Source organism: Styela clava, chromosome 6 (genome assembly GCF_964204865.1).
Source record: "Styela clava chromosome 6, kaStyClav1.hap1.2, whole genome shotgun sequence".
Lineage (NCBI taxonomy): Eukaryota > Metazoa > Chordata > Ascidiacea > Stolidobranchia > Styelidae > Styela > Styela clava.
Window position 1 is genome coordinate 15,393,404 of NC_135255.1, and position 16,725 is coordinate 15,410,128.

The following is a 16,725-nucleotide window of genomic DNA, read 5'->3' on the forward strand; positions in this document are numbered from 1 at the left end:
TTTAATTGACATTTTTCTTAGAAGCTATGAGAAATTGCCTCATGCCCTCGTAGGCCTTGCGTACCTAGAATTTTGGCACGACGCATTTTGTAAATGCTTTCGAATCAAATTGAGGAAAGTATTGATCCTCAGCTTGGTATACTCAGTAATTTCAACTTTGCGTGCTTGCTTTATTTGACGACTTTTATAAAGTTGTTTGGTGTTTGAGTGATATATGAAACGATTTTGTCCATCATCAGGTAGTGATTAATTCCTCGACCAAATGTGTACTTAGGAGCAGTTGTAGTCTTTGTAAAGTAACATTATAGTTACTGATTTGCTAGAATTCTAGTGTTTAAATACTACAGAAATATCGTAGAAGTTATTATACCAAGTGTAGTAGCGTAAAGTGGTTTGTCTTAGTTCATTTTTTTTTTCTATACTTGATAGATTTCGATGTTCAGTTCACTTATTTATATGAACAATGCGTTCAAGTACAGCTCAGGAAATCAAGTCTTTAAACACCAATCAAAATATAAACAGACTAAATCTAATACAATGTAAACGTGCTTCTTTTAACGACGACTTAATTCAAATTGTTCCCAATGATAAGTAATACCCAATATAACATTGGTTACTATTTTGAGTCTCTTCGAACGAGGTCGGATTCCATATCATTATGGAAGAATGGGAGCGACATTTGTAAGATATCTTACAATGACAAGGTGTGAAAATTTCATTTAAATAGATTGTTTTTACCCAATCATGCAGCATTCTTCGTTGGAATATAACTAAATAAAAAAAGATGGCGGAAGATCAGCAACAACTCGAAGGCGAAAAGTTGATTATGGATCTTGCTTGGGAGCGCCAGCAGAAAAAGGTAAATATTCCGTAATATTCAGCTGATTATACTTCAGTTGGGGCTTGCTCTATTGACCTTATTTTGACAGGGTCAGCCTTAAAATAAACAAATTTTTGGCCACTGCACCTTCAAGAAATTGACTTCAAATTTTTTTACTCCCGAGTATGCTTACAATAAGTGATATTTTATTTTATAATTGAGTAATAGTATATTTTGTGGTCTCGCGCTCGAGCGTCCCATAACTGTTGAATAGACATACATAACAAAAGGAATTCCACTTAAAATATTTTGCATGACCCATGTTAACAAGTAACTTTATATAATAATGAATTGAATATACTTTCATATATTTTAATTCTAGACATTTACTGCTTGGTGCAATTCCCATCTAAGAAAACGTAAACTAAATATCGAAGAAATTGACCAAGATTTTCGAAGCGGATTGAAGCTTTTGGCTTTATTGGAGGTAAGCTATGATATACACAATATTCGGCGCTCCGGAAGCATTCGTATCAAGATGACGCACAACTGAACAACCCTAACCTGGTATACATAATATGTTCAGGTTGTGCGCCATCTTGGTACAATACTTCTGGAGCACCCAATATTCTCCTCTTTGATTCATCTTAGTAAACTCAGATTTTAGAATCGAATCAAAAGAAATATTTTAATTGAGACATCGCGCCAAGACTATATTTTTAATTGTTTATGAATATCAAATATATATATATATATATCATTCATATATGAGTCACGAATTGGTGCTGAATTTTGGAAAGCAATCAATAGTGCGCCCAACGGTAAATTACCCACGTCATTGTTCATTTCCAATTAGAACCTTGTTGGAAAAATATTCCTTCGGCTACAACCAAAGTATCGTTGCATAATTTAAACGACATGTTATATTAATATGAATATTATTTGCAGATTATTTCTGATGAAAAATTGGGGAAGCCAGAGAAAGGGAAAATGCGTGTCCATCATGTTTCTAACGTTAACATGGCCCTCAACTTTATTAAAAGTCAAGGCGTCAGGCTTGTTGGAATAGGAGCTGAAGGTAACTGACACATTATTTATTGCCTCAATGTTAGAGAATAACATTAAGCACTGAAATCTCAAAACAAAAGCTAAAAAATATTATTAAAGTCGTTCTCATCAAATACCAGCACATGTTAGTTGACAATTTGAGCCAAGTCGGAGGTGCCCGATTGGAGCATACTGGCGACGAGTGACTATGATCGTTTCGAAACTAGAGATGGTAAATGCAAACATACTATCCAAACAAAACACTAACATACTGAAAGCCGTTTTGAATATAACAATGATGAACAGATTGATAGTTGTTATGAAGTTTTTTTTATGTCCTCTGAAGGTGCACAGTCCCTAGGCTATTTTGTCAAACAAATTGTATGCCATTATATTCAGTATTTCAATAATGGCTGAATGTTATACTGCAGACATTTAAACCGGTGTAAATTTAAACTTTGTAACTTTCAAACAAACATTTTCAGAAATTGTAGATGGAAACCTGAAGATGACTCTTGGCATGATCTGGACTGTGATTTTGCGTTTCAGCATCCAGGACATTTCTGTTGAAGGTATGAAGAATTTCACTCAATCTAGTAACAAGATTGGAAGGTTTATCCAGAGTCTGTTATAATAAGATCGGGGGTGTGCAATTTGCGGCCCAGGGGCCAAATGCGGCCCAAAAAAAATTTGCGCGGCCCGCGTAGAGGTGCCGATCCCTTCGCATTGCAAAATCCATACGCGAGTCCAATTTATTATCGATGTCTATTATGACGTTGCAATGCCCTAACAGTTAGCTTATGCGAAGAGAACAACACATGCCATAAGATCAATAACCAAAATTTTTGTGCCCACAACTACTAGAAAGCTTATGTTAAATAAATATGCGGCCCGCGGTTTCACCCAGTTATTTGTATCTGGCCCTCCTGTATTGAAGGTCGCACCCCTGATGTAGATAATTCAAATATTAATTACCCCAGCGTTTTATGTGAACCCTAGCAAAATAAATCAGACTCTGTGCTGATGATCAGATTTCATTCTTACTAATACTTTAATATTATTATATAATAATTTTATTTATATATCAACGTTTTAGGTTTTGTTGTCTGATAACTAGTTTTGACTCCCCACGGCTTCTCCCCGGTAAAATTGTGTGTTCAAATTTCATTTCTCTTTATTTTGTTAGCTATATTTTACTGACTGAAAAAAAAATTTGACTATTACAAAGACTGATAAAAGTTAGACATGTGTTATAAATCGCATTGTAATGATATTAGCTTATTATCAATTATTCATTTATTATCATCATCATTTAGAATTAACATAAATTATCCAATTTGTCTAGAGCAAAAATTAGTATAGTTAACATTAAATTAATTTGTAACTCATTATATATACTTTGTATTTCAGAATCGTCTGCTAAGGAAGGTCTGTTGCTATGGTGTCAGAAGAAAACCGCACCTTACAAGAATGTAAAAGTGCAAAACTTTCATATGAGGTTTGTTTTACAAGGGCAACTTATAATCTCACTCTATTATAAGCATATAATTTGTTACAGACACATTGAGCCATTACCAAAAATTAATAATAACATGGTCGCAATTCTAGCATCAAAAATATTGCGTGGATGGTGTTTCTTAAATACCGATTAACTTACTTTCTGGACATATTTACTCTATTATTCCACAAAACAAAGATTACCACCTGAAATCACTAAAATACACTGAGGTGGTATTATTTTCATGAGCTGCTTATTAATATGATAGATTTTAGATATGGAATAATCACACAGTAGTTGAGATAGAGAGAATTGACTGCTCTTTTGAGTGTCGACGACTCTCTGTTAAATTAATTGAATATAATTATATTAAAACGATTTGAAAAATTCAGCAAAATAATAAGAAATATCCGCAAGTTTTTACTTGAAATAGGTATATAGAACCGCATTTAAAGATTAACGGTTTCTAGTTGGTGCCTTATTTTACTGAATAGAGGACGATCCATACTTAATTTTTCAATGCGGCGTTTTGTAGTATAGTGCATAGCAAATCAGAAAACCTATATTTAGTCCACGGTACTTGCAACACACGCATAGTAATACACAGTTGCCTTATATGGAAACGATGTCTAAGTATTCTCTGCAGCAAACATGATGTCACCACAAATGATTCATATATTTATAACTTTAAATCACGATTATCGATCACAGGTTGACTTTATAGTAGAAATGCTGCAGAAATGTAGTATTTTATAAACGATTATGACAATCTCAATGATTTGAATTGTAATTGTTTATCACAGTTTAACGACGCGTGTATATATTTGTGATTAAACATTTGTTGATTTGATGTAATCTGCAATATTAATACTTAGTATCAGTAACTGATATGTAGATTATATTTATTGATTTGTTTTGCATATTTGTTAAGACATGTGAAATTGTAATATGATTTCGATTTTTAAGAAATTACTTCACCAAATTCTTTACCAATGGGAATTATAACGAAAATGCCGTTGTCAAATTAAATTAATCAAAATCAAAAGTTTGTAATTTTCTTGGATTCATAGTTTGACGAGGAAGTCAATACAACTTTTGGCAATGATTTCCCCGGCGTACGCACGTAAATGGTTTGCTTCGTGTTGCATAGAAAGATACAACACACAATCAATTTCCAATAGTCAATCATCGAACACACATTTCGTTGAACACAGATTTGTAAAGTGAACGTTATTACATTCATTTTTCTGAGATCGTTAGCACTTTAGGCCTTCTGGATCAGATTTCCCAATTCTACTTAAGCAGCGATCTTGACTATAAATGCTGATTTTGTTACACTCTCAGCAATTTCTTTTTACGGGTTTCGACGATGTAAGCACAATAATCGGCAATAAGTCACAACACGGAAACGCATCATTTTGAAGCCCGATGAACAATTTATCAATAAGATTCCAATAACTGTATATATAACGACGTGAAACTATGTGATAACGTTGAATGATGTGACAAAAAGACTATTCTGAAAGCCAGATACTCCCGTAGTATGTGAACCAAGATGGCGGACACATTAACGTAGTATGTATTAGAGTCAGGGTCGGGCCATAATTTCAGGTACAAATACTACGGGAGTCACTTGGCTAGTCCCCGAACTCGTAATGGAACTAAAATAAAGAAAATTGGAATAAAATTATGGCCTAACCTGGTACACATACTACGGGAGTACCCGCTCGGTGGTTTAGAAGTTGTAATTGTGATAATGTATCATTATCCATAAATTTCTTCAACATTGTGTTCATTAAAAAATAAATTAGAAACAGCGTTATTGAAATACCCGACAATACTAGCTTAACGTGAAGTATATTTGTGCAGAATACACACTGTATTATATGTTTATAATATGAATCATACACTACATTCCGTTGACTCATAATATAAACCGCAACTTTATTTCCTGATTAAGGACAATCACCACGCATCGATATTGTTTAACTGGCCACAATTATAATGTTGTGGTTGTGAATTTGTGTTGCAAGAATTCCAATGGATATCTTTGTGTATGAACATGAGCATATGTACAAACAAAATATATCTTATTCACATATCGATAAAAACATGAGCTCTTTTTGGCGAGAATTATACCTACTAATAGTATTATGGGAAGTGTGTTTGAATGGCCTTTAAACGTTGTATAACACATCGAAATTTAGAACAGGACTGTCTTCCCGCAAAGCTGGAGTTAGTTTATCCCATTTTAAGTTTCGAAACTGATTCAGAATATTATGGGGTTACGGCAGTGTTTAAAATAATATGAAATTTATATGAAATCTATATCGCTAATTTGGCATCTCAACGCGACAAAACTATCACTAATTATGTCACCCGTCTATTTTTCTCCTAGCAATGAGCTGTTTCATTTTATTATCCGTTATATTGCGGGCATTGAGTAAAACAATAGATCTTAGCTGCAATTCAGTCTATAATTGTAAGATTCCATCCTCTTTCGTGTTAATTATAGAAACTTGTTTCAATTATTCATGACTTGGGTGATTATTTATAGCCAAACTCCTATCAAATGACAATGCAATTGATTGATATTTTTTGATTTCAGTTGGAAAGATGGATTGGCATTCTGTGCTCTTATACATAGACATCGTCCTGATTTGATTCCAAACTACGAGTCACTCTCAAAGGTATTTTAATATGCTAGTACTTGAATTCATATCAATAACTGGATTTGAAGAAAATATGAAATTGCAATATTAAATTATTATTAATGTGTTATACCGGTACTTGATTAGAAATAAAAGTATTCACACAAACTTTCGGTTGAAGGGATAATAATATTTCAAGGGTATTAAAATGCGGTTTTTGATTCGGAATAATACGCTGTTCCCAATTTGTAATACCCTTTCGGATTGAAGGCTAATAATATTTTATTGACATTCCATGGCCGAATTATTACATTGGCCAGGTTTGCATAGCACGACCCTGCATTTGTATTATGACTTGACTTATGGCTGTTAAGGTCGTAAAATCAATTCCAAAGATTCCAATTGATGTTGGATCCATGTGTTTTATTAATATTTACACAATTGGTAATATCGGTGTCATTTACCTCAAGTACGTCGCATCATCACAGCGGTTTGAAACCCCCTTGCGTTTGTTGATCAAGTACACAGCCATTACTGTTGGCTAAGTTGGGCATCAGTGATTTACCTCATATTTAATGTTTCAGCATCAAATCTCTCCCCATACTACTAATATTCATCTATCAGTAAAACTTATATATATTTGGAAGTTTGTAACTCTTCCTGTACCATTTTACGAGGTTTTTAGATGTCTGCCTCGAAAAACGCAGATAAGTTGATATATTATATTCATTCAATCAATCACTTTTGAGCATTAAATTTGAATCTAAAATCTCCAACCAGCGGCGCGACTTCAAGTTAATTATAGGCAGAACTACCAAACCCCAAAGCCATGTAGTTTCACATGAACTAATATTTTACGTAACAAATTTACATATTCTGTTGCAAAACGTCATTATAGGAAGACCCTCGCAGAAATCTCGAAACTGCTTTCGAAGTTGCTGAGAAACATTTGGACATTCCTAGAATGTTGGACCCAGAAGGTATTTATTAGTACCACATATAAAGATTAGTCAATCATACTTTATTCAGCGATATGATGAGTTTATGAAGACATTTTGGGGAATATATATTTATTTACAAATCACACTATAGGTCATATTTGCAGCTTAAATATTGCCACTGATAAACTAATGGAGCGTATATGATAACATACCATATGTCGTGTCAAATATCTGATTACAACACAAGTCAACAGTATGTCTAGAGTCCAAATTTGAATATCCATATTTACCAGTTCTCTAGTTGTTGATTATCGAACAGAAAGTAAACAGATGATACTTTCACCACCTTATTGTTGACAATACAAATCGATAATATTATGATAACGATTCGTATTCTACAGTTTTACCATTAACAGTTTTTTTCACGCAGATTTGATCGACATTGCTAAACCCGATGAAAGAGCTGTCATGACGTATGTCTCCTGCTATTATCATGCATTCTCTGGAGCTCAGAAGGTAAATATTTTTAGCGGTTGTAAGTATACAAATATTTACAACATGCCCCGACTAATATTTTGGCACAGATTGTTATAATATATGCAACGACATCATAATATGATACGTTTCTCACGTTTTAAAATTGAAGGTTTCAGTCAGCTGCTGACTGTGCTATTAAATGGGGGATTTTTCAAATCGACCGGGTTTTCATTCTCCTTTTTCAAAATTAGTTCACCACTACACAAATAGCCTTTTTCAATCTTGTCGTAGTAAACTTGTGCAGGAATTTTTATAAATACAATGAAAAAAATATTATTTTTGAAAAAAGTTTGAAAATTTTTTTCATAATAATATTTTTTTCATTTTCGAACGATCAGGCTGAACAAGCAGCAAACAGGATCAACCAAGCTCTGAGAGCTCATCAGGAGAATGAAGAACTTATGGACAAATATGAGAAGCTGGCCAGTGATGTGAGTAGTTAGACATACCATCAACTTCATTGACAAATAAATCAATTCAATCGACATTGCCAATATTTCAATCAAACATTTATATTGTCACAAAAAAGATGGCTCTGATGACACTCTGTACTATTGTTTCTTACTCTATTACCAAACTCCTTTAACAACAAGTTAGAAATGTATATCAGCATCCATAATTATCCATAAATTTAGATGAAATACGTTGAATGAAATAACAATTTTATCCGTTTTCGATAGAAAACGGTAGATAGAACGATAGAAAAAAAATGTGTGCTAACTAAAATGTTACTCCTTTTTTATAGCTTCTCGAATGGATTGAAAATACTAAACCCACTCTCGAAAATAGAACATCCGACAACACGATGGAAGATCTTCAAAAGAAATTAGAGGATTTTAGAGATTACAGAAGAACACAGAAACCCCCAAAGGTCGGTGCAAAACAAACGCCGGAACCTAATTATTCCAACTCTTTATCAGAATATATCATATATTACGAATGGACATTTTAAAATACATCAAAAATACAGGCGCTGCTACCAAACACAATTATTCAATTAGAAGACCACCAAATAATCTGGGGGACTAAAGGCTTCTTTTCCATAATTCAGCCGCTTTGGTTGCCGAGTGAATCCTTTTTGTGTTCGTTTTTCTCCCATGCAACATTTTTTTTGGAAAATAATATTTCTTTTGCATTGGGTATGCTGGTAGAGGGTTATACCACGTCAATCGCCACAAGAAGAGGGCATCTTAGAATCTGCTATTTCATTATTCTTCTTTAATTATGGTATATCATGTTTTGTCTGAAGAAAATTGGACAATGATCTAACGAAAGCTCACAAATATACTTGCTATTTGCTTAATAATCAAGGTAAAAATATGTTTTACAGGCCGAGGAAAAAGGCCAGCTAGAAAGTATTTTCAACACTTTGCAAACTAAGCTCAGATTGAGTAATAGACCTGCTTACATGCCATCAGAAGGGAAACTGGTTTCGGACATTGCATCAGCGTGGAAAGGACTTGAAGGCGCGGAGAAAGGATATGAGGAATGGCTGCTGTCAGAAATGAGAAGGTAAAATATCAAATACTTCTAAATGAAAAATTTTGAAAACTTTGTCTTGTGATAACAGGGTGAATACAATGGTTCTCAAACTTCCAAAATATATATGCGCCTCTTCCCAAAACCGTCTGCCCCATACATTTCTATTAAACTACCTATTTCGCCTTTGACCTATTCACATCATTCATTTTGATCGCAACGTTTAGAAATAAAAACGTAAAAAAACCAAAGCTAAAGGTAAAATGCAAAAAATTCAAATCATAACAAATTAAAAAAATAGTTAAAGTAGACATCGCAAATTGTACTTGATGGAGATCTTTGTTCGTTTCCCTAGGTGGCAGTTTGCGAAACCCTGTACCTATGCATCTTTAAAATACGATTCAATAACAATTGTTTTTTAATTAGATTGGAAAGTTTAGAACATCTTGCTAAAAAATTCCATCATCGTGTAGCTGTACATAAAGGATGGGCTGAAGGGAAACACGAAGTGCTGAACAGTGACGATTACAAAGAATGTACTCTGCAGCAATGCAAGGTAAGAAATCATCACAACTTCTGAAAGAATTTTTTTAATCCGTAAATAAAAATTTTGTTCATGTTTATATAGGCTTTGCTGAAGAAACATGAAGCATTTGAGAGCGACTATGCAGCTCATAGCGAAAGAGTTGAACAAATCGATAAAATTGCTGAGGAGCTCAAGTAAGGATTAAAAATTTTAGCATTTGAATATTAAGAGTTGATTTCCTCTGCACAATTATAATTTTAGCACGAACTCAAGATTGCTGAGTTTCAATATTGAATATCATAAATCAATATCTAGTTGAATTAACCTTGACCCTGTCACCCTAACAATACCGTTGTCAGACATAATAGGAATCGTTTTTCATAACACTAATATACACAACTGCAATATGATTAGAAAGACTCTGATATAATAGGCCAGGGCTCTTCAAAATGGGGGTCACGACCCACCGATGCAACGCAAAAGGCTCCGATGGGTAGCGTTAAAATCGATCAAATTTGAAACCAATACTGAGACCCACTATCACCCAAGTATACCCCGGATTTTAATTTTAGTTCCCGAGGGCCGCGAAAGAGTGGGTCGAAAAACACTGTAATAGACAATCTCTTGCATTATATTATTTACGTTTTTAAACCACTTTTAGGTTTTAGCATTCCTTTGATGGACAAATAATAAATTGTTCGTTGATTCTGCTTTCATAATATGAAATTCAAACCCTTGTGAATATTTTTTACAGTAAACTCCACTACTATGATGCTGACACTATCGTGAACATCAACAATGAAGTGAAACAAGACTGGGAAACTCTAAGTACCGAAATGGATCAAAGAACAGCTGCATTGAAGGTATCGTAAGATTTTTATTTTAGATCCGGGGGACGCAAAAAAAATTATCCCTTGCAAGATTAAAACGATACAAGATGCTAATTATGTAAAAAAAAAACTGGGGCAAGGTGTTTCATTTAATCCAGGGGTAGGCCGCATTCAGAGAATTTTTTTTTTTTGCAAATGGCCGCAATGAGAAAAGTATTTTATTTTTTTCAAATACGTTGTGCCACAGTTACTATTCCCATATGCTGTGATAGTGTTGCATTTAATAGTGGGTGACATTAATGAAGATAAAAAAAAATATTATTTTAACAACTCACAGTTTATATTTTTTAAATGAAGTTTGAGAATAAATGTAAATCTTGCACGTAGTTGTAAGAAATTTTCACAACTTGCTTTCATGAGAAGTGGGTCACACAGAATACTTTGGCAGTCCGCATGCAGCCCATGGGCCGTAATTTGCCCATTCCTGATTTCGAAGTTCGAATTATCTTTTGGATATTGGTATCTACTACATATTTTCATAATTCATTTCATTGTGGGAAATAATTAATTATATAAAATTATAAATCTTCATTGAATACAGGAAAAGGAGGCAGAACTTGAAGAACTCGAAAATCAATGTTTGGAATACGCAAAGAGAGCTGGAAAACTCAACAACTGGATGTTGAGTGCAATGGAAGATATGGAAGATACTCATATTGTTCACTCAATTGACGAGTGTAATGTAAGACAAAGCGTAGTTTCTGAATTATTGGAAATCACAAGTTAAACCAGTAAAATCGTAACGTAGTTTAACAATTCGATTAAAATCGGTTCTCGTAAATATTTGATTTTTACCAAGACATAACTGACATAAACACTTGCTTAGATGTAGATGAAGCTATCACCGTGTTTACATTCAGGCAGTGCGCAAAATGTATTACAGCCTGGTATATATATACCTAACATACCCCTTGCACTTGTCCGAATTGTATCGATCTTGATTTGTATGAATACTCGCGATTTTCTACAAAATTTGATATTTATCGTAATCCAGAACACATGCTTACCTTAACCATATGTTCCAGAATAAATGCCTACCCTAACGCAGAACAGTGGGGCAAATGAAATAGGCGTGGCGAAGTGGGGCAATGCGTTAAAGGCGGCAAAGTGGGACACACAATTATTGAGGCACCGGTCTATCAACGCAAAATAATCAACTTTTCTATATTTTACATTCACCCAAATACTCTTTTTGTTTTGATTTTAGGAATTAATCGTAGAGCACGAAGCGTTTACAGCAAGCATCGGAGACGCAGAAAATGAAAAAAATTCGATCATGGAATACAGCGGAACAGCTGCGGATCCCGAAACAGGAAATCATTACACTTCTGTGTCACCTAACGTAAGTAAATGTTGATAGAGTGTCTTAGAATATATTTCTCTTGTATTATTATTATTTTTGAATGGTGCTTATAAACTGGCGTAGTTTTGCGAACCAGGACTATGATATCACAAGTTGGGTGTTCAAATACTTCTGTATTCTTTGATACCGTAAAGCAGTATCTGCAAGCTTTATGTACTTACTACTGGGCCAAATTTATACATTTCCAGTAGGTGCGTAAAACACCAATTTCCTCCTGTAACCAATCGCCATATTAAACTTCAAATTGTGACACAGCCGCAACTCTTACTACTGTGTTAATTAAAAGTAACGGTAGGCACATGTGCTTTCACTTATTCTCGTTACTACAAATCAAAGGCCGTACAACAGTCCCTGTTACAACATAACGTATGACCTATTTTTGTTTCTGTGTAATAAAATTAATGTAGTTGGAAGGTCAGAAAAAATTGTGCGCCGGCGGGCCGCAGTTTGTCGACCACTGCTGTAAAGCGTTTCGAACATCGTACATTAAGAAGCATTAATTTACTCTACTATGTGGAAAATCATAATTCCTTTGAGATTGTGTGCTTGTGACATTTTTCTTCCAATTTGATGGTTTGTTCCACTAGGAAATTGAGCAAAACTGGGGAAAACTCGTGGAACTGAGTGAGAAGCGTAAATTAGACTTGGAGGAAGAATTGAAAGTACAAACTGAACATGAGAAATTAAGAGTTCATTTCGCTGAACTTGCAAATGCTTCTGACAAATGGATGCAAGAACAAAACGAGGTAAGCAGATGTATTCTTACTGATGTGAATTAAGCTTCATGTTCGCCGATGAAGCGCCAAACATGGCTTACCCTTAATAGGTCAATAATATTCATATTTGTTTGGTTTCGATGGAGGCAGTGACGCTACCAGTCGGATGTAAAATAATCATTCGACGAGTAAACAAATACCCTCGGGTTTCAATGAATACTTGCCAAACAACGACTCCATATACTCGCCCTTAACTCTTGGCACAATTTCGAAACTATTGCGGATAGTTATCAAGTTGAGTCTATGGACTAAGTCGTCTTCGTTATCATATTCATAGTTAACCTTCATGCGTATCCAAACTGACAGCTTAATACCCTAGCTACAAAAAACATATATTTTTCAGAAATGTAGGACAATTTCTCTGAGTTCATCTGGATCTTTGGAAGAAACATTAGAAACCTTACAGAAACATCTTGAAAGTATTGAAGAAAGAAAACCAGACATTGAAGAAATGGAAACAACTCACCAGGTACAGAAACAAACATTTAAATTTGGTTATGACTGATGTACGACATTATTGTTATATCTGTGGCTATACCTACTGACCTAGGTCACCTTTAAAAATTGCCCAAACTATATTTCAAGCCATGCTGCTGAAGTGGAGAATACCCTGACAATCTTATGGTCTGATGACTTTCCAATCTAATCCTAAATATATAACTATCCCTGAATATATTAGTTGATTAATTTTCTATACAGTACAGTATAAAAACCACATTCTCGGTAAATCAGTAGTTCCCAAACTAAACTTCCCGATCTTTTTTTTATTAGATATCAGATCCTTTGGTGTCACTGCTTGCTTCCCTTCCCCAGTTAAAATGTTTGATTATCTTTTTTCTTCGTATTTTGTGCGAAACTGACTTTTTTACTGGTTGAAAAAAATAAGCCTGACCTGACTGCTATATCATTGTGGAATTTAACATTCTTGTTCGTGAAATACGACAAAAACTTGATTTGTGACTTCGTGATTTCATGTTCAAGGATGTCATCGCCGTTTTCATAAAATATAGCTCTGACTGATATGCCTTGGATGCCCTTGAAATAAGGATATATATATATGCGTGTGTGGAAAAACCGGATTCCCACAAAGGTTCGTTCCTAATGACAAACATTGAAATTGTTTCAGGCGATCAATCTTGCTAGAATATACGACAACCCTCACACTGCACTGACGATGGAACATATTCGCACAGAATGGGATCATCTTCGTTCTACTTGCGGTAGAACCATCAACGAAGTCGAAAACCAAATTCTTCTACGAGATGCTTTGTCACTCAGCGAAGATCAAATCAAAGAATTCAGGGCGTCGTTTGATCACTTCGATAAAGTAAGTCAAAGTTATACTTTTCCTGTGGAATTCAAAGTATCATCATATTCTATTTCGTCTATAATAAAAGAAATCTTCTTGGACACGGCTCGAATAAATTTTACTTATTTGATTTGAACAAAACAGTAGAAAAGTAGCCTACAAATTTATTGAATGCATGTCATAATATATTTAGAAAAAGTAAAAATTTTCCGCCTCCGAGATTATTGCATATGTTGTACCAACTTGCTACCTTTTGCCAATACACTTAGCATATCCATATCCAACTAAATTTCTTTATTTGGGATTGCATACGTAAGTTACTAAATAGGTAATAACCAAATGACAATCCTTTCTTACCGAGATGGCCTTTGTATATGCGGTGTGAGACATCGAAGCGCAATCCATTTTGTCCGTAATAAGGTGTTTAAAAACATTTGATCACATATAATTGAGTCTTTACGTTTTTCTATTTTAATAGGATAGATCTGGCAAATTGGAGAAGAGTGAATTCAGAGGATGTCTACTGTCACTTGGCCATGATGTTGATAGTAAACAACCAAAGGTGAGCAGTAATTCATGACAGAGTGCCTGAATAGATTACGTGAAATTTAACCATGTTGCCAGAAATATAAAGATTATACAATGTTTGTAATAGAATCCTTCCAGAACTCATTATCTAGATTTGCATTTTTTTGTTGTTATGTTCGGTTGGTAGTCAGTGAGTATGGTTATATCATTCACATTTATCACCTGCATTTAAAAATGATGAGAGAGTATGGAAGGTTGAAAACCTAAACTCCGTGGTTTATAGTTTGAAATGTTTGTTAACCTTTAGATCAGTGGCTCTCAAATGGTGGAGGTAGACAATTATTTGAGGGCAGGAAGCTAATTAAAAATAAAAATAGAACCTCCTGAAGTATGCGCACCAAGATGGCGCACAACCTGAACTCAGGTTGTTACCAGGTTAGGGTTAAGATTGTGCGACATCTTGGTGCGCATACTTCGGGAGTACCTAAAAATATTTGTTAGATTTGATCGTGCCCGCCTTTTTTCGGATATTTTCATATCTTTATTGTTTAGACATTGCAGATCGCTGTTGTTCTTGTATCTTTATTATCCTTAGCGTGAAACCTTACTATCTGTTATTTGTAGCTCATAGTTAGCTGGTTATCTTTGAGGTGGGAGCGAGACTTGACAAAAAGGTGGCGCGGCTTAAAAAGTTTGGTTCTCAATGTAATATATAAATTTATTAATCATATCCGTAAAACATCAAAATTCCGGATTTCGAAATCATATATGTATATATTAGTATGATGTTTTCTTCGTAGACTTTATTATTCTATATTATGGAAACTATTCTATGACTAAACTTCTCCATTAATCTGTAACCAGGGCGACGAAAATTTCGACAAGATATGGAAGGAGGTCGATCCAAATGGCATGGAATATGTAACATTCGAGGCATTCATGGATTTCATGGCTAAAGACGTCAGAGTTGAGGATACAGCAGCGCAAGTTACTGATTCATTCCGTGTCTTAGCCGGAGACAAGGTAAAATATACAAATTTGATGGAGTAGTTATTTGAAAAAATATTTTGAAACTTCTATTCAAATGACACATATAGGTTGCCAAAGTCTTGAGTGATAACGGCCTTTAAAGGCATGATCCGGCTGAAAAATTTATAACTAGTTTGAGGCAATTTTATATTCTGTTTAATCTAACGTTGATAGAGTTGATAAATGTACTACCGTAGTATGTGTAGGTTAGAACATAATTTTATTCCGATTTTCTTTATTTTAGTTCTATACGAGTTCTGGACTGTCTGTGTTAGCCAAGTGAATATACCCCCTGACCATAGGCTTCAGTCCCTTTACACAACTTGATGTAAAGTAGGCGAGCAAAAATAGTTACCTCCATATTGGTACATACACTTCTGAAGCGATGTAGATAAAATAACCACCTACACACTAAATCGGACAATAAGAGATTTCTTGTTGCGACTTGAATGGAATATTATCCCATTCCGTTTATATAAATGAGATTCTATATTTTTTCAGCCATACATTCTGCCTAACGAAATACGTAGAGAATTACCACCAGACCAAGCCGAATACTGCATTTCAAGGATGTCGAAATATACTGGAGGCGACGCGCCTGACGAAGCTTTGGATTACGAAAGCTTCTCATCTGGCCTTTATGGAGAGTCTGATCTATAAACTTGCGTCCTTCAAGATGCAGGACATGATAACCAATAGAATCCTAATGGATTACTAGACTGGATGTATATCATTAAATACAGCTTTCCCTGTATTTCTATTTTGACTCGAAAAAATTGTTAATGCACAGATTGCCACGAGATACGATTATTTCAGTTCACTGATTTCATTATTTTTCAGTCATGATGTAGGCTTGCTACTAGACTAAAATATTTAACATACATTTCTTGAATTAATGTGAAGGATTTTTCTTCGTGACACCTTGTACGAAATGTGGTTGGTTATTGCTTACACGGAATACTCATACTAAGCATAGATTTCTACCAGTTTCCAAAACTTAGCGACGTGAAAAATACTTCAAACAAACATGCCTCAAATTTGGACTAAAACGGACTTCCATATTTCTGGAATGAATATTCAAATGCTACATACTTGTATTATATTCTATGCATGTTATATTTCATCTGTGTATGCAAGTTAAAGCACGGTTGTGTGTGGCCAGTGAGACTTTATTTATTTTCATTTCATTAACCCAGAAAAAAACGGTCTCGGTTTACTTTGTATTCGTTTGGTCCTGAGTGGATATAAGACCAACGCCTAATAAATTTCAATATACACAAATTTGTGCTGACGTTTTATTTTTATGTGGATGAACTTTTAGCCAAGTAAGG

The 16,725-nt window shown here is 34.5% G+C and overlaps 1 protein-coding gene across 1 annotated transcript; it reads left to right on the plus strand.

Moving 5' to 3' along the window:
* Positions 1–701: 701 nt before the first annotated feature.
* On the plus strand, positions 702–16,675 carry LOC120330932 (alpha-actinin-1-like). The gene is made up of 22 exons (XM_039397922.2): positions 702–859; positions 1,203–1,307; positions 1,769–1,898; positions 2,353–2,439; positions 3,278–3,365; positions 5,974–6,055; positions 6,915–6,996; positions 7,388–7,473; positions 7,833–7,925; positions 8,240–8,365; positions 8,825–9,006; positions 9,400–9,529; positions 9,602–9,693; positions 10,254–10,362; positions 10,931–11,071; positions 11,597–11,731; positions 12,340–12,498; positions 12,872–12,997; positions 13,655–13,855; positions 14,316–14,399; positions 15,230–15,388; positions 15,896–16,675. The coding sequence occupies exons 1-22, from the start codon at positions 785–787 to the stop codon at positions 16,052–16,054; spliced, it is 2,631 nt and encodes an 876-aa protein (XP_039253856.1). The 5' UTR covers positions 702–784; the 3' UTR covers positions 16,055–16,675.
* Positions 16,676–16,725: the final 50 nt, after the last annotated feature.

What these genes read in the sequence shown, in the direction of transcription:
- LOC120330932 (XM_039397922.2), top strand. Translation starts at nt 785, where the DNA reads ATGGCGGAAGATCAGCAACAACTCGAAGGCGAAAAGTTGATTATGGAT. An exon ending in TAGAATGTTGGACCCAGAAG is followed by an intron (nt 6,997 to 7,387) that starts GTATTTATTAGT and finishes TTTTTCACGCAG; the next exon opens with ATTTGATCGACATTGCTAAA. An exon ending in AAAGAACAGCTGCATTGAAG is followed by an intron (nt 10,363 to 10,930) that starts GTATCGTAAGAT and finishes CATTGAATACAG; the next exon opens with GAAAAGGAGGCAGAACTTGA.